Raw genomic sequence first — 24,610 nt, forward strand, 5'->3', positions numbered from 1 at the left:
TGCATGTACAAAAAATAAGGAAAAACACAACATTTTCGAATTGTAAAAGAAAAACCTAAAATGTTTATTTAGTGGAAAAGAGCATTCAATTCCAGTCACTTTGGTTTTGTTTATTAAAATCGCTAGAAAATTAATGAAACTTTTCAATTCTTGATCAACTCTCTCTTGAAGGAATAAATTAATTTAGTAAAAAATAAAATAACATTTTCCAGTAAGAAAAACTAGGTTTACACAAAACTGTATGCGATTTTGGAACTTTTTTTAATACTTAAACGATCATTCAGGATACTTGGAGATCAAAAGATCAAATTCTGTAAGCAAAACTTCGAGACTTCAAAAAATTAACAAAATTACTCAACCAATGGGAGTAAAAACTACAAGCTCTGACATTGTTTTTGTTTCATATTGTTTTGAGAAAGTATCAGTTCGAACCTCTCTTTATGCATGGTTGCTGCTTTAGAACATTATACATATACTATAACATTATACTACAAAACGTTTAGATATCAATTGAAATCAGGTTTTAGCCGACTGCCAAATGAAGATGAAATTTGGAGTGACTAGAAGAACCGGCCTGTAGTAATTTATGAATCTTGGACAGCATCAAAAAAAAGAATTCATTGTTTAAACCTTCGCAAATGCTGCTCACAATCAATCTTCTTCTTTCGGCTCAACAACTGTTGTCGGTTAAAGCCTGGTAGTGTACCACTACTACTTGTGGGCTTAGCTTTCAGTGACTTATTCATTCCCCTCATAGCAGAATAGTCAATCTTACGTATGGGGGCACGGTTCATTCGGGGCTTGAACCCATGACGGGCATGTTGTTTAGTCCTTCGAGTTGACGACTGTACCATCAGACAGTGTTAGCTTTGTTTAGCCTAGCTCACAATCAATACCAGCTCAAAAATATTGATCATTTGATTATCAATACATAAAAAAATAACCAGGATTAACCCAAATTTGAAAATATGGTAAATGGCCAATTGAAAATAATTTTCTACAAAATTCCTTTGGGAAAAAAGATCTTAGATTTAATAAAAATTATATTACATTTTTTTACTGCTGTAACGTACCTATTATCTCAACATGAAAAGAAAGGAACTGCTAGGGATCCTAGATTATCATATAAGTAGCATTTTGGCTCGCGTGGTCAAAAGAGTTTGAACCGGAGCTATACTTTCAGCTACACAACGTTGTCTGCATATATTGACCAAAAAAAAAAATTTTTTCCTTTTTTTTACAGATTTTGAGCTGATTGGCTTCATTCGCCTCTTATATTGACCCATTTGCTCAGCAAGAAGCTTGACGCAATGCTGTGAAAAGTATTTTTCTTTCAGTCTAATCGCATGCGAACATTGCACGCGAAGGTTAGCCAGACTAGTTGCGCCTCCAATTATTAGGAGGAAAAGTTTTCATTCCCACTACTGCTGGCTGCAGCCGCTCCAAAGCGGCAAAGTGAGCACCAGATTGGGAAAATTGAGCCAAAAACGGTTCGATGAAGTGTATTTATGTCAGTCTCGAGCCGTACTGAACCGATGTAAGCTGATTGAGACATCATCAGGGACGCCGCTATTGCTGCGTAATTGAAACTAATGGTAGCGAAACAGTCCGATGCTCATGTAACAGTGGCTCACAGTGCGTCCTCGGGGTGTAACGATGGACAATCAAATGGTGATTTTTTACATTTACAGCCACTTTGGGGTACATTAATTTCTGAGATTGTTTTTTTCCACTGTAATGAGGAAATGTTGTGCGGCTGTGGGAGAAGCGTCGAAAAACAAAAGTGTACTGTATGTGCTGGCAAAGAACGAACGGAAAATTTGGGTAACTGAAAAAGTTACAAAGAATCGCTTAACCGTCATTAGATATTTTCAAGTAGTAGCATTCAACTAAATTGTTTGATAGAAAAAGATTGCCGCTCAGATGCCAATTCCAATGTGTATGAGTTGCTACATTCGTTGGTAATGGTTTTTGGCTCAATCTTGCGCATGGCTTTGCGTATGTGACTAGCGATACTTATGGAGAAGCAATTGAAGGACTTGAAGGTACCCTGTGTGGAACCCGTTCCCCGTAATGCACTATTAACCAGCATACAAACACCGATAACTTGCCCTCAAGCAGAGCTAATGAGTTCTCAACACCAAACAAACGGCAGTCGGCAACTCAATCCAACCGACAAATCGAGATTATCCTGTTACATCCTGTGGGAAACAAAAGCGTGAGATTTCTTTTCTTGTTTCTTCAAAAAATCAACAGCCCACGCAAAGCTTCGTACGCTCCCCAATAAACCTAAACTTATGGGCATGGAAAACCTTTTTCTCGCACTTGCCTTCAGTGTTCCGTTTCCACTTGAAACAAATATTTGTGATAATTAATCGCATTAGAGGATAAGTTGGTGAGATGTTGTATCCGCGCCCTTTTTTTCACTTCAGTCCCTGTGGCCCGGTCGGTTAGTAGTAGCGTCGGCGATGGTTATATTGCTTTTGTTTTTTGGATTTCACAACAAATGTTTTGAGTTGAGCCTCGTACTTTTATCGTAAATCACAAAATTGTCTCAATTGCTTTGTGTGTGTTTGTTGCCTTCTCTTTCACACTTTCCGCAATTGGCCGTCAGTTTTAGGCGGCAGTTGAGCTTCAATCTGGAAACAAACACCACCCGTACGAGACCTGTGTGCAGCTTTGTGGGTGTGCATTCTTCTCCTTTTTTTCTTCACCAAACACCTAATCGGGGTTTGCGTCGGGGTTAAATTGCTTCAGAAGCACGTACGGCAGGTTTCTGGCCGATCCCTTTTCCTAAATGGGACGAACATCGACCGTGATCTTCAAACAAAACAATCCAATGCCAAAAAGGGTAGCTTAATCCTTGTTGTTGTCATCACGTTCCGGAACATCGTCGGCATCGATGATAAGGAAAACATTTCTCGGTAGGAGTGCGTCCCTTGGTTGGTGGATGATTTTCGTTGGTTGGCGATGGGAATATTCGTTAGGATTTTTTTCTTTTTTCTCCTACGCATGGTGGTCCATAAAATTGAGTTTTTTTTATGAGGATTGGTTGTAGGCGTATTATATAAAATGAATGCATTTTTGATACACTAAACTTTACATATTTAGATAGTCCATTGAAGTCACTCTATAACAGCTAATTCCGATTGCGTCAAAATGTTTAATTTCTGCAGCTCCAGATCCAGACCGATCTTATTCTCCTTATGTTACGTCAAAAGAGCAAAGGCGATGAAGGCTATCTACCAAACACAACGTTTTTGTGTACATTAAGCAGGATCTATTTAGCTCCAGCCTACAAAAAAGGAGTCTTTAGGTAACATCATGACTCTTCCAATTCCCACCCGTCTCTGTACGTGCTTCAGGATAAGTAGCTCATTAGATTCGTCCCTTTTCGGGGGAAATTAGATTGCCGAAAGAAATTTCACCCAAAAAGAAGTGATCGCTCAAGTGATTCGGAAATAAAAAAAAGAAAAAAAAACTTCCACAAAACGATGCAATATAAAGCAAACATATCCTCCTCCAGGAAGTGGCAAATGAAACAAAAACAATACCACCCATGTGAGAAGCCCATGCATAACAGCATGGCATCTCCCAGTGCGGAACTAGGTATATGCACAAATGCAGTCGAATGGCGGCAGTCGGGCAGGCGGAAACCGTTGGCGAACCGAATTGCCGCCCGGCTTGCGATAGGTTCAGGTAAATCAAGTTGCTAAACGTGTTTCGTTTGAGGTTAATGTTTTGTGGTGTTTTTTTTTTTGTGTGTCCTCCGGCTCACCTATTTTCATTGTGTTGACATGTACGACCCCGGGCACGTTTGTCACAGATCCGGGTGGAATGTTTACTCGGTTCCGAAATTATTCTCAGAATTTAGGATTCGGTTTTGCTGGTGCGGAAAGGATTCATCTGATCTGTTTTGCTAGACGTGATCTGGACCGTTCAGTGCCATTTCGTTCCAGTGATTTGGCCTCGGACCTGCAACAATTGAACTTTTTTTAAATTGTTCTATACTATAAAATGATATTGTATTTAAACAAAATACAGTGGGTGACCGCTAACTGGATGTGTTTTACTCTAGTTTTTTTTTTTAAGTGGAAGTTCATTAACTGGAGTGATTCTCAGTTAAAAACACATAAAGGTCAAAATATGAAACGCCCGGAATCTTCTTCTTCTTCTTCTTTGGCTCAACAACCGATGCCGGTCAAGGCCTGCCAACCCACTTGTGGGGTTGGCTTTCAGTGACTTATTGATTTCCCCCCATAGCAGGATAGTCAGTCCTACGTATGGCGGCACGGTCTATTTGGGGCTTGAACCCATGACGGGCATGTTGTTAAGTCGTACGAGTTGACGACTGTACCATGAGACCGGCCCGGAATCTTACGAAGGGAAATTCATAGCAAATGTGCAATTTTCTCACAAATTTAAACTCTCAGTTAGCGGTCACATACTGTATGTCCAAAGTGCTAGTTTGGACTTAATTCCAAGCGATCATTTAAACAGATATTTTTTATTGCAGTGTCTGAGACATTGATCAAAACTAGAGTGTTGCTCGATGTCGTCGAATAGTCGATGCGTTACTGTACGTTTCATTATGCAGATGCAAATTTCGATAAACGCAAAAAATGCAATTTCCTTAGCAAATGAATCCAACCCGTTTATCTATTTTGGGATCATGCGGCAAAAATTGCATGAAGATCGCTGCATAGCAACGCAGAGGCCACGCAACATAAAATGAACCCAACCATCCAGGATGAACACCTAGATCACCGGTCCTAATCCAACCAAGTGTTGTGGGTGGAGTTATGCAGCATGTTTATGCTTTCTGCGCTTCTCCTTATGTTGTGGCTTAAGATTAACTGAGCATAAGGAACAGAACCCCGCACCGAAGCAGAATGACGGTGCGCTGAGTCGTAACAAACCAATGCGAAAGGCACAGATGTCACATGAACCCGTTTTCCCCTTCAAACACAGAAAATGAATACCTCTCTGTTTCTCTCACACTCTCGCGGATATCTGTTTTATATCGGATGAACCTCTCTCAAAACGTGCGCGCGTACCGGCATTTTGCATCGACTCGCTCTCACTCGCTCGCTCTCGTGCACGCGTCTGGCGCTCTCACGCATTCGAACCGGCGAAGGCAGGCTCGGTCGGAGCTAGGTGCCAGCAGACTCGACAGTTTTTTCCCAGACCTCGGCTGACATCGACGGAAGCGTGTGCAACGTAACGAGATCGCACGCTTCAAAACTCGACGCACACAGCCTGCTCACTAGTATTCGTAGTTTCGTTCCCAAGCGCGCGCGCGTGTGTACGCATCGTTTTCGCTAATTCGACCAGCCATTCCCCCAGTGCGTTGGTAGACAAAAGTGTGTTGTGTGGTGGACTGTTGTGTTACTTCAAGTCGAGCAACGTAACCTTACTGGGGACGACGGCGCGTTTACATCCCGCTGCAATTACAGGGAATTTCGATCTCAGAAACCGACGTCGACGACGTGCATGTGTGTGCTGTGCTGCATTCAACCTCGCCCCGAGCTAATATTCGCTCATCTCAATCCAGGATAGAAGAAAGTGTGTGTGCTGACGTGTGTTGCGGTGTGTGCGGTGGTCTTCATCCGGATCAAAACACGTGCTCGCGTAGTGTCCTTGTTTGCGGGTGATATCAAGAATTCGAGGCCGCCTGTCTGGTGCTGCTGCCCCAATACAATAGAAGGCCGGCTTTTTCGTAGGGCTGCAGAGAAGAAGCCAGAATTGTATGCCAGAATTGGAACACGTTGGCATTCCAAGGCAAAAAGGAAAACGAAAACCTTACACTACCACCGAGGGCGCGGCCAGTAGTTCCAGTGCCGCCGTCCTCTGCGTGCGCGTGTGTGTCCATCACGAAACAGTGTGGTGGAAGTGAAAACATAAAAAAAGGAGTACGCGAATTTAAGGAGCTCAAACCGGCTCACGGTGACAAAGCGCAAATCCACACAATTACTGGATTTTGGTGCCGATTATTTAGTGGAATGTGCCTGTGTGGTGCTGTGTTGCGGCCGTTCCAAGCAGAGAAAGGCGTGTGAGAATAATTGCTGGTGGAAGAGGAAGAGTTCGCGCGAATCAGTAGCAGGTAAAATTTTCAACAACAAAAAATACGTGCCTTTTGTTTGCTGCTCTTTGGCGTGGGGTTCAGCTTCGGTTTGTGAGTTGATTGTGTCGATTTTCAAACGAATCGCGTTCAGTGTGTTGTGGTCTTGTACGTGTGTGTGTGTGTCCACTGTCCTGTGCGTGTGCCTGTGATGTGCATTTTCGTTGGTGGTCAGAATCGAATCGAAAAAGCCGCGCTGCGCCTTCTACCAACGTCTTCTACTTTTGCCTCTCCAGTCACGCACCGATCCCCATGACGTGTGTGTGTTTGGCAGGAAGTAATATGTGTGTAACCAAGTTAGCAGCAGCATAGCAACATACCGCCCGTAACATAGCAACGCGCACCGTGTGCGTATCTGTTTGTGCCTTGTTGTGTGATCAAAGCGAGAGAAAGAGAGAGAGAGAGAAAGGTGTGTTGTGTTATGATCGTGCGCTGTCTCTGTGATTGTTGCATCACCTTTTTTTGCTGCCCAAATTCCTTCCAGTTTGCGCAAAAGTGTGTAAATGTGTTGGAAGTGGTGCGAAAATTGAAGGCAATCACATAAAGCAAAGGTGTGCCTTTTTCCAAAGTTCAGTGAAAAGCAAAATAGGATATCCGAGAGGAAGTCATAATCCTTGCGTGATTGAGCCTGTTGACCCCTTGTAACAAACGTCCTTCCTGACAACCACCATCACCATCACCCCCCAACCAGCTCAGTGTGACAATGTTAGGTAAGGAGAAAACGAGCGGGGTTGGTCAACAAGACGGTGTATTATATGCTTCTTCGCTTAAGATCGCTTCCCATTTATTAGTCTGTTTTTCCGGTCTCGCGTTCGCGTCTGGTGTTCTATTGGTGCTGTCCGTCTGGTCGTCGTCTGTGTCTGCCCTGCGTGTGTCTGGAAAGTTTCATTTATTTTCCTGCCAACGTCTCCGCAACGTGCACAAAACTAATTCCGTGGGTGGGTGGAAAAGAATGCACGGGGCAGGAGCGAAACACGCGCGGGATTGATAAGTACATCCGGAAGGATATATTTGCACGAAACGAAGCAGGCGGGAGAAACTGTTTTTTTTTTTTTCCACGAACCATCGAAAACTCCGGTCCGAGCCTTCCAACTCCCTCTTTTATCCTTGTTTGCGAAAGTGTGTGTGTGTGCTTGTGGTTTTGTGGGGAGGATTGGAATATTTATTACATCGCCATCCAGACTGAAATATGGCCAAGGCGCGCAAGGAGGGTGGTTCTCTTCTGTGCGTGGTACTTACTCGGCTAGGTTTAGGGTGGCCGGAAGTTGAGGGTCTGGTTTGCCTCCCCTCCCCCACCGGCCATGATGTGCCATAAGTCCTTCAAACTTGGTTGGAAAATTGATGATGGGCAAAAGTTTACTATCGGTGGAACAAACATTACAGATGTTTGTGTGTATGCTCCGCCAAACAGAGCTGCATAATATTTTAACATTTCTTTCTGTTTTACAAGTTACAGAAAATATGTTTTCCGCTTGAAACCCCTTCTTTTTTGTTTTGTCAGTGGAAATTTTCCACTCAACTTTCACAAACCGAATGTGTCCAATGTTTGCTGGTGTTTCGTCACGATACGTGAAAAACAGTTTTTCTGGCCGGTGGTTTCATAATCGTCGTCGTCATCATCGGTCGTGGGATTGTTTGGGATGGGCAGAAACGGAAGGAAACGATGAAATTGTCTCAATTTTCTTCCCATCGCTGGTGTGTGGCGTGTGTTTTTTTCGTTTTCTTTTGTTGTAAATGCATTGTTCGGTGAGATGCTTTTTTCGCACTCGTGCTCTGATTTTTCTACTACTGCACTTCCGAATCTTCGGATGAAACCAGAAAAAAACACACTTTTTTACCGTCAGTAAATCATCATCAAGTTTCAACGTTTCTCTTGGTTCCAGCGACAACAGGCGGGTGGGGGCGCTTGTCAACTTTCATTTCATTTTTAGTGGGAAAGGAATTGTGACGTCTTTGAAGCTCTCTCAAACTATCGTCACTAATTTGTTGTCCTATGGCAATGAGAATATTTCCTCTGAAGATCGATTGTTAATCAAAACAAATTTGTTTTGTAATAATTGATTGATTGAGTTGATAAAATCCTTTTTTTTTCATATATTATACCAATTTCTCTAGCTTCTTCTAGCTTTTGAGTAATGTTGGGAAAAGTAAAATGAACCACACACGGCACAGGGGTCATGACAGCTCACACGGCAAGCCGAAAAGAGCGCCACACATGCACACGCATCGTGTTTCTCTCCCACATAATTCTTCCGGTTCCGGGTCGTTGCACAATGCATTTGTGTGTGCGGTGCACTGGTAGTATTGAGTTTATATGCTTCTGTTTGTGTGTGGTCCAGCTGATATGAACTGAACCACACAACAATTGTATGAAAAAATGGTGGCATTTTTTTAATTGCATCGCCCCATTGAGTCGTTGTTGCGTTTGGTCGTTTTGGGGAAAGAGAGACGGACAGTGTCAGCGGTCGGCCTCTTATTCTTTTGCCTTGTTGATTCCTCATGCTCAAAGCTACGCCGGTCGAGCCTGGTTGAAAAATGTAGAAATCATTGTAAAGTTCTGCAAAAAACCATTCTTGTACTGTTAATGTCATCATACCAGACGCTCTGGTGTCTTTTTGTAAATTGTCTGGGTTGTGTTGTCTGGCTCTCAAATTAAAAAAAAAAAACAAACAAATTCACATCACTTACAACTCATGAGCATTCCGCATCTCCCCTTCACACTACAGACCAAAATTCCAATCCCTATTTATCTGTGGTCGGTCTCATGGTACAGTCGTCAACTCGTACGACTTAATAACATGCCCGTCATGGGTTCAAGCCCCAAATAGACCGTGCCGCCATACGTAGGACTGACTATCCTGCTATGGGGGGAAATCAATAAGTCACTGAAAGCCAACCCCACAAGTGGGTTGGTAGGCCTTGGCCGGCATCGGTTGTTGAGCCAAAGTAGAAGAAGAAGATTTATCTGTGGTCGTTGCCTCGTGTGTGTTAACGTACTACTTACACGTCATTTCGATGATAAATCCAAGAATCATCGGAAGAGAAAGTGCGAATCTCAAGGTGCAAAGGGGTGGTGTATGACTGTGTGTTTCCCACCTCATCTCGGCCTAGTAGTAGCAACATTATGAAAGAGATTCGACCTTCTGGACCTCGCACGACGGCGCTACACGTGTGCCCGGCAAAACATGACTCACCACTCACACACACACACGAGACACACGACGACTGCGATCCGTTGCGTCCTCTCGCGGATCTCTGAACTGGCCCCGCGGTCGGTCGGGGGAATTCCGTCGTTCTTGACCTAGTGTAACAGGCGCACGCGCGCGCGCTCTCGCTCGCTTACTCACACTCACTCACTCGCACGTGCCCGCCCGCATGGACGGATCGGCCCAGGTTGGAGAAATTTCAAGATCACACACGACTACTGCTGCTGCCGTTGTGGTGATGTTGTTAGCATTTTTCTTGTACGCGAACATCGCTCAAGCTCTCCTTTACAGTGCGGTTTAACTTTTAATTTCTATCCTTCTCCGGGGATGATCTTGATAATGATCATCTTTCACGGCGTTTTGTGCTGATCCTCGTCGCGCTTTTTTACTAGTCCCCCCTCCCAACACACGCTTTTACCCTTCTTTTTGCCGTCTGACGCGCGTGACTATTGCTTCTCGCGTGGTTGTTGGTTGTTAGGATGAGATTACGCTTTTGATATTCGATAGGGGGTGAGGAGGGATTGTGGTGTGGTGTGGCGACTGGTCATGGCGAGGGTAGCAGCAGGCAGCGGCCTTAATAAGTCGAGATCATCTCGTCGTTTTGTCGGTGGAGTTTGTATAGCTAATAAAAAGAGAAAAGGAAGGAGTAGGATTACAATTAAGACGCGATCTCCCCTCACGCTGCTGCTGTCGGTTCGCGTGCGATCTCGCGTCCAGTTTGATGAGGAGTAGAAGCCCAAAGGGAGGTGAATTTTCACGCCCATTTTCACCCCTTCGCTACTGAGAGGAGAGGGGTCTGTGTAGTCCGATCATCTCGTTGGGGAGAAGGGCTTGTTTTGCTACTCACAATCCAATCACTCAATCAATGATGATCATCAACCCGATCGTGTGTGTGTGTGTGTGTGTGTATGTGGCTGATGTACTTTAGCAGTGGAAAAAGCAAGGTAAGACCTTTGCTCTCTTCCTTGCTGGACGCGGTTATTTTATGAATGGACCTCTTCTCGCTCGCTCTGCGTGTGGTGTGTCTTACTTTTGAAGAGGTTGAAGAGTTCGGAGTTGTGACCGGTCGCGTGGGCAGCCGCGGCAGTGGCCTTGGATTCTATTTTGTCTAGCCACGACTTTCGAGCGCCGGATACAAACTCCAACACACACGCACACTTACACGTCCATCAAAGCCCTCCCCACCAGCCATATGCGGAAGGCGGTAGCGCGCAATGACTCTTGCGAGGTGTAAATGCGGTTGCGGGTCTTACTTAAAGCGCTGTGGGTTTTCTTCCTTTCTTTCGGTTTCGCTCCTCTCCGTTACACGCAGCTTGGTCGGGGGAGACCACCTTGTTGGAGCTTTCCTCCTCCAACGTGGTTGTTGTTTGATTTAAACACGCCAAATTAAGCAGGAGAGAGGCACGGGTTGGTTTTGCTGCTGCTGGTACGCGCGTTCACCTAATGGGTGGCGATTATTCATGCGACCCTTTCGAGAGAGTGAGACCCTGTGGTGTTGCGTACTTCTTCTACGTCATCAGCAACGCTTTTTCTAGTCGCGCGAGGGTGGTGTGGTGTGTCTCGTGTGTACTACGCCAACGTAAATTTGATTTTCACTCTCGTGCGGGCGTTCGTCGCTTGCGGGGCAGGCTGAAGGTTGCAGAATTTGTTTTGGCTTGCCAGTGCATGGCGGAGGTGTTGTTACAACATGCTTTTTCTTGTAAGCTTTTCAATAGTATTGGGTGATTTTAGGGTTAATTTTAGAAATAGGTAGATTTTAAATTATTTACTTACAGCTTTCCAAAGTATCTCACAAACGTGTTTAATGTAAAGTTCCAAAACAAAAATGTCTGTAATTTGGAGTGAAGGTGTGAACGCAATAGCGCTCCTCCCCTCTCTACCCCCAGCTCACTGTGCTGTCCATTGCCCACTTTACTCTACGATGCGCTCTGATTAATACCACATTTCTGCTTTGCTTTTCCACTGCCCGCCTTTTGCCTGCTTGTTGAAGTTTTGTTCCGAGTAAATATAAAAACAACCTCCACCCACACGACGGCGCATCACCGCTTGTTGGCAAAAGTGTGGAAAACTGTAAAAGCAAATGTAAATACCGCGGAAAGTGTATCTCTGTGTGTATGTTCGCGCACTTCTGTACTGTTTCTCATTAACAACAGAAAAATGCAGCGGAACAACACGCAATGCTCGAGATTTTCCCGTTTGTTGTTGTTGTAGCGCGGGCGCGTTGATTTGATGCGCTTGGTTGCGGATGCGCTTTTTGTTGTTTTTGTTTGCACATATTAAGCTTCAGTTTGGTGGTTTGGGGTCGTCTGGTGGCAGCAAAGTGTTGTAACTTTCATAGCCCCCATTTCGGTGACCGGGGAGGAAACTATGCTGCAACCTGAATTGCTGTTGCTGCCAAGTTGAGCGATGCATTTAGATGATATCCATCCTTCACCATCTGTGTGGGCAACGCGTTTTGGGCAATTCAACCCTAAAAGCTTCCTTCCACCCTTGCAGACGCGAAAAATAATGCGAAATGACACCTATTGTGTGTGTGTTTGTGTGTGTGTGATTCTGCATTAAACATTGTGCATTTCCCGAGCACCAAATGTATCGTGCGATAAATATGATGATGCATTCCATTTAAAGCTGTTGTTATTGTGCTGAAAAATAATGTTCCCTCGAGCGTTCGCGGCGCGAGTTTCCATCACGAAGGCAAATCTCGGAGCCCCCACGTGTGTGTGTGTGTGTGTGTGTGTGTGTGTGTGTGTGTGTGTGTGTGTGTGTGTGTGTGTGTGTGTGTGTGTGTGTGTGTGTGTGTGTGTGTGAGTGTGAGTGTGAGTGTGAGTGTGAGTGTGAGTGTGAGTGTGAGTGTGAGTGTGAGTGTGAGTGTGAGTGTGAGTGTGAGTGTGAGTGTGAGTGAGTGTGAGTGAGTGTGAGTGGATGCACTCCATTGCACACTGCATTCTTTTGTGAACGATGCATTTTGCTGTTTGTGCCATTATTGGCGGTGGCGTGTTACGCTTTAGTTCCCACCGATGGAGGAAAAGGCGAATGCTGCTGGCCTGAGCTTTGGGTAATCGCGCTCATTACGATTAACATTTTTAATTTATGCTAGCGCAACTGATCATTATGATGGCCTCTGCTGCTATTGTTGTTCCTGCTGCTGCTGCTATTGCTTTTTTGCTTACCTGAACTTGGAGTGGTCAGTAGGAAGTGTGTGAGGTTGGGTGTTTGCACACACATCCACAGATGATTTGAGAGAACTCGCGACGCTTGCTGATATGAAAGGCAACGTTCTCCGATTGGTTGTGATCCCTCTTTGGGCAAGCCTGCTTCTGTGTGGAAGTGTTCCTTAGCTCTGTTGGTGTCGCTGGATGCAAAGTTCAAACGAGATGTCATTTACGAGGGTCGCGCGCGCGCGCTCGTCGTCGTCCTACCTTTTTTCCGGTTTGGCTTTGAAACAGCCAGTTCCAAGAGAGGAGCAGGGAGAGGGAATTCCGAGGCGCCGACGAGAAGCAAGAAATGGCATTAAAATAAGCGTTATCCACCTTTTTCCCAAGCAGTGTGTGCCCCCTTTCTGTGTGTGAGTAGGTGATCCGGCGACATGCTGTGCGCTCATTGGCGTGTACCTACGTACCTTTACCACCTACCTTACAGAAATTGGAATTATGCTTGGGACGATCGAGAAAGATGCGCAAAGATGTGGAAGAAAAGAGGCGATCGGTGCTCTGATATGAAATTCAAGCAAAGAACAGTGTGTGGGCCACAATTGTTGCGTCGTCGTCGTAGCATGACTCATCCGCCAGGAAACTTGGCCACGCGGGTGTTACATTGGTTTGGGACGCGAATGGAAAAGATGAGAATTTTATTTCAACGTAACCGATTTATTTATTTTCATTTGCACCACAAGCTCTCTCGATCAAGAAGCGAAACATTTAGCAGAGTTCTTGCTGCTGCCGTTGCTGTGTGTGTATGTGTGTGCATAAACAGCATTTTACTTCCCACGCGTAAAGAAGTTTTGTTTTCTCGACGGCTACCCCAAGTTCTCAAAACATGTGTGGTGCAAAAAAAGGAACACTTCGCCCCGCCGCTTACTGTATTGTGATGTGATGGCGGCAAAAAGTGAGCCACACTTACGCGCGCGAACCCTTCCAATATCAACGCAGACCAATGTTTAATCATCATCAGCCCAAAGGGAGGGAAACGGGGTTGTTTTTATTTAGATTAAGACGAAGAATGAACCATAAACCCACCACTATAATGTGTGTGTGTGTGTTTCATAGCAACTGTTTTGGTTTTCTGGCTCCGTTTCGAAAATTGGGTCAACGCAACGACGTGCCAGTGCAGTCGCTTTTCTTCGTCATTTTCTTTTGCTTTCCGGTGCGCTTGATCGGTGACGACAAAATTAGGCCGACTTCCCGTATAAAACATTGCATTGGACGTTTCCATTTATTCGAGATGACGTTCAAACAATAAGCGAATTTAGTGATTAAACGGTACTGAAGAAGCTCATGTTGGGCTTACTTCTGCTTCTTTTGTCTTTCTAAAATTCATTTGAGTACGTTAAACGTCTTGTTGTTTTATTGGAATTTGTTTTTTTTTTGTTACCTTTTTATCTCAAGAGCTAACGATCATCGTGTACGATCTGAATCAGTTACGGTCCCGTTTGCCCATTAAAATGTAATAACGCTAACGAGGAAATGCAAAAGAAAGTGAATTGAGGAACAGATTGGTGAGAACTTACCGCAATGCTGCCAGCTTGTTCGTTGGTGCCGTTAGAATGGCGCATGCTTGTTTGTTTTTGGTGTTTCGCAGAGTCTCATTTTTAGTCTTTTTTGCTGTTTAATTTCTGATTGTTATCAATTTATTTTTTATTTTTTTTGGTACTATAAAGCTAAGAATTATCAATAAAGTTACTTCAGTTTTTGTGAAAATATTAACATTGTTGGAATATTAATTCACCTTTCAAAAGCGTATTCCCGAACAAATGTCTCTGAATTTATTTTAAAAAGCACGAGTTATCCGTTAGGCGCTTAATGTGTGTGCGTGTGTGTGGCGAAAGCTCTCCTCCCCCTCTGGTCTCAAGAAAAGCGATTAAATGGCAGGGGAGGAGTGCTATTGTTACACTCCGGTGGTCTCCCCAATTTATAGTTGTGGCGCTACTTGCGCTCCGCTGTCAGCTTTCAAGCTGCCCTTGTACCACGAAAAACAGCTCAAGGAGAACCCCACACGCCGAAGGCCGACACTTTTTCTCTGCAGCAGTAGAAGCCGAAGAGAAGAAGTAGGCGACGGCGGCGATGGAATAAATTATTTCGCCTCTGGGAGAACTCTATTCCCCAGGATCGTCGCCCCGCGGCCCACCGCGCGTAGCACGTCCTTTCGGCATCGATTCTTTTGATCTCCATTTTCACTAGGGCGTTTATGGTGGGGGAGTGAAATTAATTGGAACCCACTCTGGCTGGCTGTCCGGCTGGCTCTGGCGCGTTGAACTATGGATGGGTCAGATCCTCGCTATCGCTCGAGCAGGCAAAAGAAGAAGAGAAGACCCAATAATGTGCATGTGAGAATGTACTGTGTATGCACCAGCGGTCCACGCGCACACCTGCTCGTGTCGTCGGTCAGTGTTGGTCATGGTGGTGGTGATGGTGGTGTTGTGTATACCGGTTCCTTACCTGGGGGCGGTGGCAAGTAATCATCGCTAATACATATCGGGAAAAAAGAGCGTGTGATCAATAGGGGTTAGGGTCGCGCACGTGTGGCGCGATAATTTATCAAATTATGTTGAAGTTTCGCTGTGTGTCGCTCGCGCAGGATACGTTTGACAGGTCAACGTGATCGGAAGAAGCAGCAGTGTTCCAAAGAGAAGGACAGGAGCACTCGGAGTCTCGGCAGTGGAAGCATTGTTATTGGCAGCGGCAGCAGCAGCAGCAGATGCACCTGTTCAAATTATCAACACGTTTTGGTTTTGGTGTTTTGTTCGGTGCGATGGCTCCTGGAAGAGCGAGCCGCGCCTCCTTTGTGTGTAATTACCCGATTTTCCTGACGCGGGATTCTTCCGGCACACACACATACACACACAAACACAAGCAGCTCAAACTAGCAGCAGGAACTGCTTCTAAAGTTTCGATAATTGATCATAATTTGGGACATCGGAATTTTGAAACTAAGATATTCGGAAGTACGCGAGAGTTTGGGTTGGGTTTTGGAAGAAAGTTTTGTGAAGAAAGTAAGCAGCAGTGGTCGTCTGTGTGTTGTTGGATGTGTTAGATAAGAAAAATGATGGGTAAATGGGAATTTCCTGTTTTCAATACGTCTGCCCCCGGCCGAGGCGTTCAATTTAATTGTCGAGAAACAACGATCACATCTATCAGAGACATTGACGTGTTTGGAATTGATGGGCGGGTGTGTGAAATTCTCACTTTCCTAATCATTGGATGACGATCTTTGATGCTCTAAATGTACTCTATGACCATCGTGCGTATGATGATGTACTCTTACCTGTGCAACCAGTTAGTTCCATTTGTTTTTCCCAGTTCAATCATAAGGTCTCAGTGTTAAAAATGTTGCTTACCTCCAAACAAGGGACCCTGCTCTCTCTCTGCTATGAGATGTGATGTGATGGGGCCAGCTACTACTAGCACTGAATGAGAGAATTATTATGTGTGGAAAAGCTCTTCGTTAAAGATAGGGTTTTTTTTCGTTTCTGCTCCAATTATAGGCTTTGTTTATATCGCTCTCTCACCGTGTAGATTGTGTGTGGTAGTTAATAATAGACGGTGGTAAACAAAATAAACTATTCCGCTCGGTAAAAGAGGCTCCAAATCAAAAGGAAGAGTAGTGCGTGGTGGTGGAAAACGTAGAGAGAACTCTTGTGTGTGTGGTGCCGGCTCCTGCACGCAATGTAAGCAATGCCAAGTGAGAGAAAGGCGCACTGCAACGAAGATAGCGGTATATTGGAGCAAATGCATAATATCCATGCTGCTGTTGCATATTCACTCCGTTCCGTGTTCTTCTCCCTTTGCCTGCCTGCTCTACAAGGTAAAGCATCCGCAGCAGATGCTGGCTTCTTTCGAAGTCGTCCGGAGAGCTCGAAGTGGAGTCAAGCTTCCATCATTAATCAGAGGGGCCCCCACAGACGGACGGCGCGTGCTCTACTCTTGGGGTGCGAGATGACATGAACCATATAAATATTTAAGGCCCCGTGCGTGTGTGCGCCGCCAGTGTGTAAGGATTTGATCTTTCAATTGGTTATTTATTTTGGGACCAGTTTTATGGAGCTTCGGCCGAGCAGCAGTGTATACGACAAAGAGGCATCGATTTTCACCATCCACCATCAAGAGCATTTCTGCTTAATTTGTTGAGTAACATGGAATTGATTAATTTCGTAAAAACGTGTATAATTAATTGTTGCATTTGTTTCACATCCTTTTCACGTCACAATATTGAGAAAGTGAGAGTAGATCATTCTTGATTTTGTATACCTTTGCAGTGTCTTAGTCTATGAGTGAGACAAGTTTGGTGATTTACAAATTTAATTTTTATTTATTGTAAACCAAAAGATTACAGAACGATGTAGTTTCTCGAAAAAAGGCATCTGTCGCTTCTAATATCCATGTGGTAAAATGGTGGTAATGTGGTAATGGTGGTCCATGTGTTCGTCTCTTTATTTTTTCATACTTTTTTTCCTACTCCGTTGATTTGGTTTCGCTTTTCGCACCCTGTTCTTATCGTTCCCTTTTTACGCCCAACAACTACCCCATGGACCCCGTCACCACCATACTGTCAGGCCCTGTTTTTATGCACAAAAGATAACCCAATTTGCAATTAATTTCAAGAATTCCTTTTTCGGTGGCATTCTTAATATTGAAGACATTTCCTTCACCTGCGAAAGCCAAAAACCAACGTAGAAGGGAGTGTGGAAAAAGTGGCCGAGCGGGGGATTACTTGTGCCGGCTGAGAGGTGGTTATGTTGAGGGCGTCGGCGCTGCTTCTTGGCCTTAAGTGTGTGTGTATGCGTTGTTAAGAGATTCCCTTTGGGGGGGGATTTTTTGTAGTGATGGGGAAATTTAAGTTTTCGTCGGAATCGATTTCTGAGAGCTACGAAGATTTTTGGAATCGATACCGGATAGTAAGTTCGGAATCAGTTTTCGGAATCGGCTTCGGAATCGGGTCTGGAATCAAAATCGGTTTCGGAATAGAAATCGGCTCGAGAACCGGAATCAATCAATGAAATCAGAATCGGATTCCAAATTGGAGTCAATTTCGGCATCTCCATAATAATGGGCGTCCAATGATGCTACGCATTGATAGTCGCAAAGAATACAAATTTATTTGTAAACAATACATTTTCATGGAGATGTTCGGATTGATTTCACTTCTGAAACTTCTTATTTGAAATCAAGAACTGATTCTCATTCCAGAGCTAATTCCAATTCTGGAGTCGATTCTGATTCCGTTTCCGGAGCAAGTTGCTATTTCCAGGTCGATTCCAATTCCGGAGACGTTTCTGATTCCGGGGCCAATTCAGATTCCGGATTCGGAGTCGATTCGGAAATCGGAACTGGAATAGGAATCGATTTCAGAAATCGACTCCGGAAATGACTCCGGAAATGACTCCAAACACGGAATCGGAATCTGGCAGGTCCGATTCCGATCTCCCACCACTAATCTGGTTGGTAGGTTGGTTGGCTCTAGTTACTTGGCGCATGTCGGCGGTCGCCCCGCATGTTGTGAATAAGGAAGAAATGCACACAACGTGCAAAGATCATAAAAAATATTCAAATTTCCCATTACAGAATGTTCAAATACACGATCACGGGCTGCCGGATACCTTTTTGTTTTGAAGGGCCAGAACGGAACAGAAGAAGACGACCGTCACTTTTCCAGTTGATATTTCGCCGCCGTGAAAAAGACACGACACGCGGCGGCAAGGTGTGGAGTAAATGCTGTCCCAAAACCTTTTTTTCTCTCACTCTCTCTCTCTCTCGAGGGCCAACGGAAGAGAATGAAGGGTGGGTACTACTTCCCCCCAACATCTCCCACCTCTTTGCGTGCGTTTGTAAAGGCGCCGCCACAGCCACGATCTTTCTTTCGATGTTTTCTTTTGCTTCTGTCTTTTTGTTACTTGGCGCGAAGGACGACGGCGACGACGACGACGACGCGCCTTGTTACCCATCAGCTGGGCCTCTGGCCCCTGTCAGGAGATGCATTAAAAGGATTCCCAGCTACGGAGTGCGGCCACTGGGGTTTGTGGCCGCCTACAGTATTTCGGGTTTGCTGTAGTCCTCCCTTCTTTTATGTGGCTTTTTTATAGGCCGCTGAATGTGTGTGTGTGTTCATAAAATGCAGCTTTTCATCGGCTCCCGTCCACTGTCCTTGTTCTGCTGCGAGGTGGTTTGAATTATTACAGTTTGATAAAATATGGAGGTCGTTGGCATTTTGCTTTGAAGCGAGAAGCGTGTTTCTTCCGTTTTCGGTTGTGTATATAGAGACGTTTCCCCGAGCCGTTGCTACACTGCTCTATTCGGCAATAGAAGGGGACATTATGTTTGTGTGTGTATACGGCAACGATTGGGTGCATGATGCCCTTGCCGGTTGTGTTGTGCGGGTCGAGAGGAGGAAAACGGTAATCGGTCCTGCTAATGACCATTTTGCATGCACAGGACTGGAAGGTAAATTACGGGAGAAAAAAAAAAAGAAGTGAAACACGTGTGGAAATGCCACGAGAAATGGACACACGGAATGTGGGATAGCCGCATTCCTAACCCGCCGCCGCCGCCGCCGCTTGTGTGAAAGTCGAGACGCCGTCGAATAACACAGGGTGCGGGGGGAGGAGTGTCTCTGTTTTAAAGGGGAAATAGGGAAGTATTGGGGGTGATACCTTTTTCGTAATAATTTAATCAACACAGCTACCTTTCGGCCTTCATCAACTTGCTTTCCACAATTGTTTACTAAAAAGCCAAAAAAAATAGATCATAAAAGAGGTGGTGCAATCGTCGTATAAACGAGCACCACCAAACAAATGCACACCACCTTCCCGCTAAAGTCAAAGGTATTCAGGTTTTTCGGTGCTTCTGGGATCCATTCCCCCCATCCACGATCTTGCTGATTGCAATGAGAAACTGGAAGGAATGTGGCCGACGGATCTCCTTGTGCCAAACGCCATCAATCATTATCTCGCGATGATCGTCATGTGTGTGTGTGTGTGTGTTGTGCTCTCCGGTAGCTCCCGGTGCTCGAGATCTCAACTACGGGCGGCGGCGAGCAGAGTGTAGAAGCGATCGAGTGAAATATGTAGTTATGTTGCTTCTTCTTGCTGGGTTTTGTGTCGTCTTTGGCAATATGCTGTCTATTCATTGCGGGTATTGTAATTTTTAATTTCACATTATGTTAAGGCAGTAAGGCAATAATTTTCTTGTTTGCAGTAGTGTTTTCAAATTTGCATGTTAGGAGAACACGTTGTTTCTGGAGTCTTTTTCTCTGACCCTTCACTATTCAATTTAGGTCTCTTAGGACTACTCAATATTATAGAAAATTGCTCCAAGTATGTTGTGCGTAAACGATATTTATTTGTTCCGATTCGTTGGAGATTCTTCTCTCGTCGAATAGATCCTCTCAGCCCTTACCTGAAAGCCGAATATTCGAGCAAAACGTTTGTGCTATTCTTTATTCCAATTTTAATCCAACATTGTCACACCTACATGCCTGGCTGCGAGACCTTCCAACAGGATAAGCAGAGAGCAAGAAAAGATAAATTCTGTTTTGCTCTCGGAGTACAAAAAGAAGTATGAAAGCGATACCAAACAAATTCAAATGCCAAACTGTATCACGAAGAGTGTTCTTTGCGCGCGCCGCTGGTGGGTGGTGGGTGCCGGCTAAGCCTTCTAGCAACTCTCCCCCGAAGACTGTCGCGGGATGTCGGAACGCGGATTATTGTTTTTGCTCTGTTCTTGTTCTGTTTTGCCCACAGATACCGCCTCCTCTCCCTACTTCCCACAGTATTGAAATCAACTAAAATAATAATCTAGTAAATCGCACTTTTGCGATCGTCGCGTGGTGGTGGTGGTGGTGTGTGTGTGTATAGAGAGAGGAGCCTCATAAGGATTGGAATACTCTGGCGGGAGACACGACATCTCTGAGAACTCGAGAAAACGTGTTATTAGAGGATTGGCATTTAAGTGGTGATGTCACGCTTTGTGATGTGATCTTTGTCTGTTTTCGTACACGCACTGCGTAATTTTGGGAAGAAAGTTGAATGCCCGATGTGTGTGTATGTGTGTGCACTGCTGTGCTAGCAATTTTATAGAATGTTAGTACCTCTGCGCGCGCGGTCAATACACTCCCAAAGAGAATCGAACGATGATTAGCAAGGATCGCTCACTCTATTTCTCTATTACTATTTTATTTTTGTGGTTTTGTTGGGATTGCACTTTATTTCCATTTGCTATGCTGTGTTTGTGGAGTAAATTCGCAGTGGAGGCTGCTGCTTTTGGTTTGTTTGTTTGACTTTCCGTCGTCTAGCATTCACCTTTAACCAACCAGCCACAACATGTAACGCGCCGCCACCGTTGGAATGGCACTGTTATTTGGTGAGAAATTCACGATCTTTTAATTTCCTTTCTGCGCTCTGTGATGTTTGCCTCCTCCGTGTGTACCTACTAATACCTGCCTACTACACGCGTGTGACAATAAACAACAGACACAACAAAGGTTAATATTTTAATTGCTTTAATTTATACTTTCTCTAAAATTGTGTGAAACCGCGTACATTCTTTGGGGTTAAGGGGCTGGCTGTGATGGTCTGTGGTACCAGAGAGAGCGAGAGAGGAGAAGATGCATTGTTGCTGAGTGTGATGATGATGGTCCATTATGGAATGAAAGTGGTGGGAAAACATCCCCAACGAGGGAAACGGAGGAAGTGAGACTCCTGACAACGGGAGGGGGGGGGGGAGTCAATGGTGTGCTAAACGATGATCTGCGCTGATCTATGTGTGTGAGTGTCTGCGTGTGCGGTTGTTGTTACGTGGGAATTGGAATTTTCTTCTGCTTTGCTCCCCTGGCTGAGACGCGCCCAAGATGTGTGCGGTTGTTTTGCAGAGACAATATCTAATCAGCGATTGTTTGCTTTCTTTCTGCTCTCTCCCCTCTATAGATGAGCGGCAAGCGTTCTCGTAGCTTCAAGTGTGCAGTACATCATCGCGATCGTGAGGTTTGTTCCGAGAACGATTTTCATCTGATATTCGAGGATCCGCCACTATTCCGCAGGTAAGTGTGTGTGTGTGTGATCGACGGAGGAAGGATAAACCCGCCAACTCTTAGGGTCGCAGTGCAGCATATTGAGCACCGTTCGCAGACTGCAAGCACAACGCAGCAAAAGACACCTAGTGTGTGTGTGTGGATGGATGGGTGGGTGGGTGTACTACGATGTTGGATTGAATCGAATAATCGTAAATGCGTTGTGTGCTGTGTTGTTCTGTGAACGCCGGAGAGACATATGCTAATTTCAAACCGAAACCTTTGATTTAATTTCATACTCTTTGCTGTGTTTCCCTTTGCTTCCTATCACACAACCGTCTGATTTGTATTTTGTTTTCTCTTCTACCTAGAATGGTGCACGTAATTGCAATGGAAGTGCTCCCCGAGGAGCGGGATCGAAAATATTATGCAGACAATTATTCATGCTGTCCGCCTCCGTTATTTGTGATACTAGTTACATTCGTCGAGGTATGTATCATTTCCTTTTTTTTCTCTTACAAGGTTTCAGCGCGCGCCGCGGATGGTAGAGTTGGGTAAAATGTCGCACGAGCCCCCACCCCTCCCCCAACGGTATGAGCGGAACGGGACGAATTGGCATTCTTCTGTGCTGTGTCATCGATGCGCAACAGCAACATTGAATCTTGATTTTTTTTTCGCTACAATACTGTCTTGCTATGTCCCCCAACCCGGTTTTTTGGTTTATTTTAAGTGAAAAAGTTTCACTAAATAATAATCTTCATGATTGGACCAAGAGCGTTTGCTTGCTGCGGGTTCGTCGCTTGAGCAATCGTTGCAGTCTTTCGTTTTAATATTTTAACCATTTTATCTGTTGCCTTCAGTTTTGTGCATGTGTTTTTGCTTCGATTGTATTTTTGTGAGCAAATAATTTAATACGATAATCTTCAACCATGAATACGAATCTTTACGTATCTTTACGCGAGGGAGTTCGAGTTGTGCATACAAAGTGTCATGCTGTTGGGATGTGAGCAGTATTTACCTTTCTCACGTCCGAGTTGACAGCACAACAGTGCTTCCTACTGTCGAATGTTAAGACTTTTTTATCCCATACCTTGAATTAGCATTACAATCAACAACCGCTCCTATTCATCGATGCATCTGCACCATGTTCGTTTTCATTTAAAGGCGAAAATTACGTTTTTTTAGTATATTTCTTATTAAAACATAGTTTTCGTCGTTTGTCTTATTGATACGATTATAATGGTGTATTAACATTGGCTTAACATTGTTAAGATTTTTGTTTTGTGGTATCTTCATCCACTACGCAAAGCGGATCGTAATCATGTTTTGTGGCGCGTGTCTTCCGCTCACGCACTGGTTTGGTGTCACCGGTCTTTATAAACCGACACCGGATGTTGTCACTCTTGCTTCTCGGCGCGTTCCGTTCTATTTTGTGTACAATTCATCATGGATGGCGCTGTGCTGGTCGGGAAGCCTGCCGATCGAAATCATGCCTCGGTCCGGTCCCTCTCAGTATGCATCGCGCTAATGCGTTGGAATGCCGACAGTGTTTTACTTTACACTCTCTATGAACCAATAATGCACCGGGGCGGGAATGTGTACGAAAATAAAAATCGAACAAAGCTTCTTTTTTTTGCTCCTCTTCCTCATGGAATAGCTAAATCCTCTGAGGTTGATGTTGCTCAGGATGGTTCTTTTCTATTCTGCTACCTTTCCCAGAACCAGCTGAAGACGATCATAATGGAAAATAGGTTCACAACTTGTGCCCAGACACATAAAACCCACCTGTCAGCTGCCCGAAAGAGCAAGAGAGTGGCAGCAGTACTCTGTGTCTGCTGGCAAGTTCGGCATGTGCGTGAAGGCTTATGACGAATAAAAGTACTTCCGTTTATGCTGTTGCTTCTGCTCCTGTCGCTACCCTTTATATGCTTCCGCACACACCTCTCTGTATTCCTCTATCGATTAAAATGCCTGGGTTGGGTTGGTTGAATAGCAGTTTTGGAGCTGGCCTTGCGCCGAAAACCAGCTGTGATCATTCCATCGTGTGTGGTTCCATGGTGCACTACAGCATATGCACTGTTTCCCATTGGCGGATGTATGTCCTGTTATGAAGCCAAGCCAAAACGTACCGTTGGGACCGTTGAAAAGCAGGAAGGTGTAAAATACACAAACAATACCCCTTTGCTGTTAATCCACCGGTAAAGGAAGAAAATAAGTAGAAAGGATAAGTGCGGAATCGTGATACACCAATCATAATTCCGACAAACCACCGTAGCCGAGATTCGCTTGATCGTTTAGCGTTCTGGTCGTGGTTTCATGGGTTCTGTGTGGGGTGGTAGGCATAGGCATATGGTGGTCTCGATGATGCACCTGCATCAAGTAATGAAGCGCACGCGACTACCAGCAACACACATACAAATAAACGCTGTCCGCTGCATTACTTTAGCTATTTTGTGTGGTGAAATGAAGAAGAAACGGCCACTTGACCCATGAGCAAGTAAGTATGGTTTCGTCATTTGGTTCTTTGAACGTCGCGATTGGAAAAAAGAAGTAACATTTTTGTAACGATACTGTTGGACATACTTTCAGTTCCGATTCGGTACAATGCTTCGATGTAACGATATTTAAACCGAAATTGCAATGCTAAAATACGGCACTTGAACATTTCAACGTATGATTATTTTTAACCTTTCCTGTGCTGCATAATGGAAAACCCAAAGGTGACAGTTGGTTTGTGGGTCCTCTTTATCAACCCTGATGAGACTTGCTGTGAACTCAGGCGGAGGGATATGCCAAAAGCATCGTTAAACACGGAACATCTGTTGTTGGCAGTGTGTTACTGTTGGGGTCCCTTTAGCTTATGTCCCTTTTTCAGAAGATTGCAAGTGTTAGCCCCTGTACGCGTGTAAGGAACAGGCCACAGACCACTGTTGTACCATCGTTTATGGATAATTTTCTGGTGCCCTTATTTTGTGTTGATTTGATGAGCGTTTAATTCAAGGAGACGGAGCATAAAGTCTGCCTTCTATCTTCTAACATTAAATTTGATTTAATCCGCGTTTGGAAT

The 24,610-nt window shown here is 44.7% G+C and overlaps 1 protein-coding gene across 5 annotated transcripts in view; it reads left to right on the forward strand.

The window, feature by feature from the left end:
- LOC121592753 (protein rhomboid) overlaps positions 1-24,610 on the forward strand; it is a 47,084-nt gene that overhangs the window by 14,314 nt on the left and 8,160 nt on the right. For 2 of the 5 annotated variants that reach the window (XM_041914509.1, XM_041914511.1), the window contains exons 5-6: positions 21,461-21,573; positions 21,915-22,032. In XM_041914509.1, the coding sequence (XP_041770443.1) occupies positions 21,461-21,573; positions 21,915-22,032 (231 nt within the window). Of the gene's footprint in view, positions 1-5,155; positions 6,832-21,266; positions 21,302-21,460; positions 21,574-21,914; positions 22,033-24,610 lie in introns of those variants that run through there. The other 3 variants (XM_041914513.1, XM_041914514.1, XM_041914512.1) reach the window with 3 other exon arrangements.

This window comes from Anopheles merus, chromosome 2L (genome assembly GCF_017562075.2).
Source record: "Anopheles merus strain MAF chromosome 2L, AmerM5.1, whole genome shotgun sequence".
Classification (NCBI taxonomy): Eukaryota; Metazoa; Arthropoda; class Insecta; order Diptera; family Culicidae; genus Anopheles; species Anopheles merus.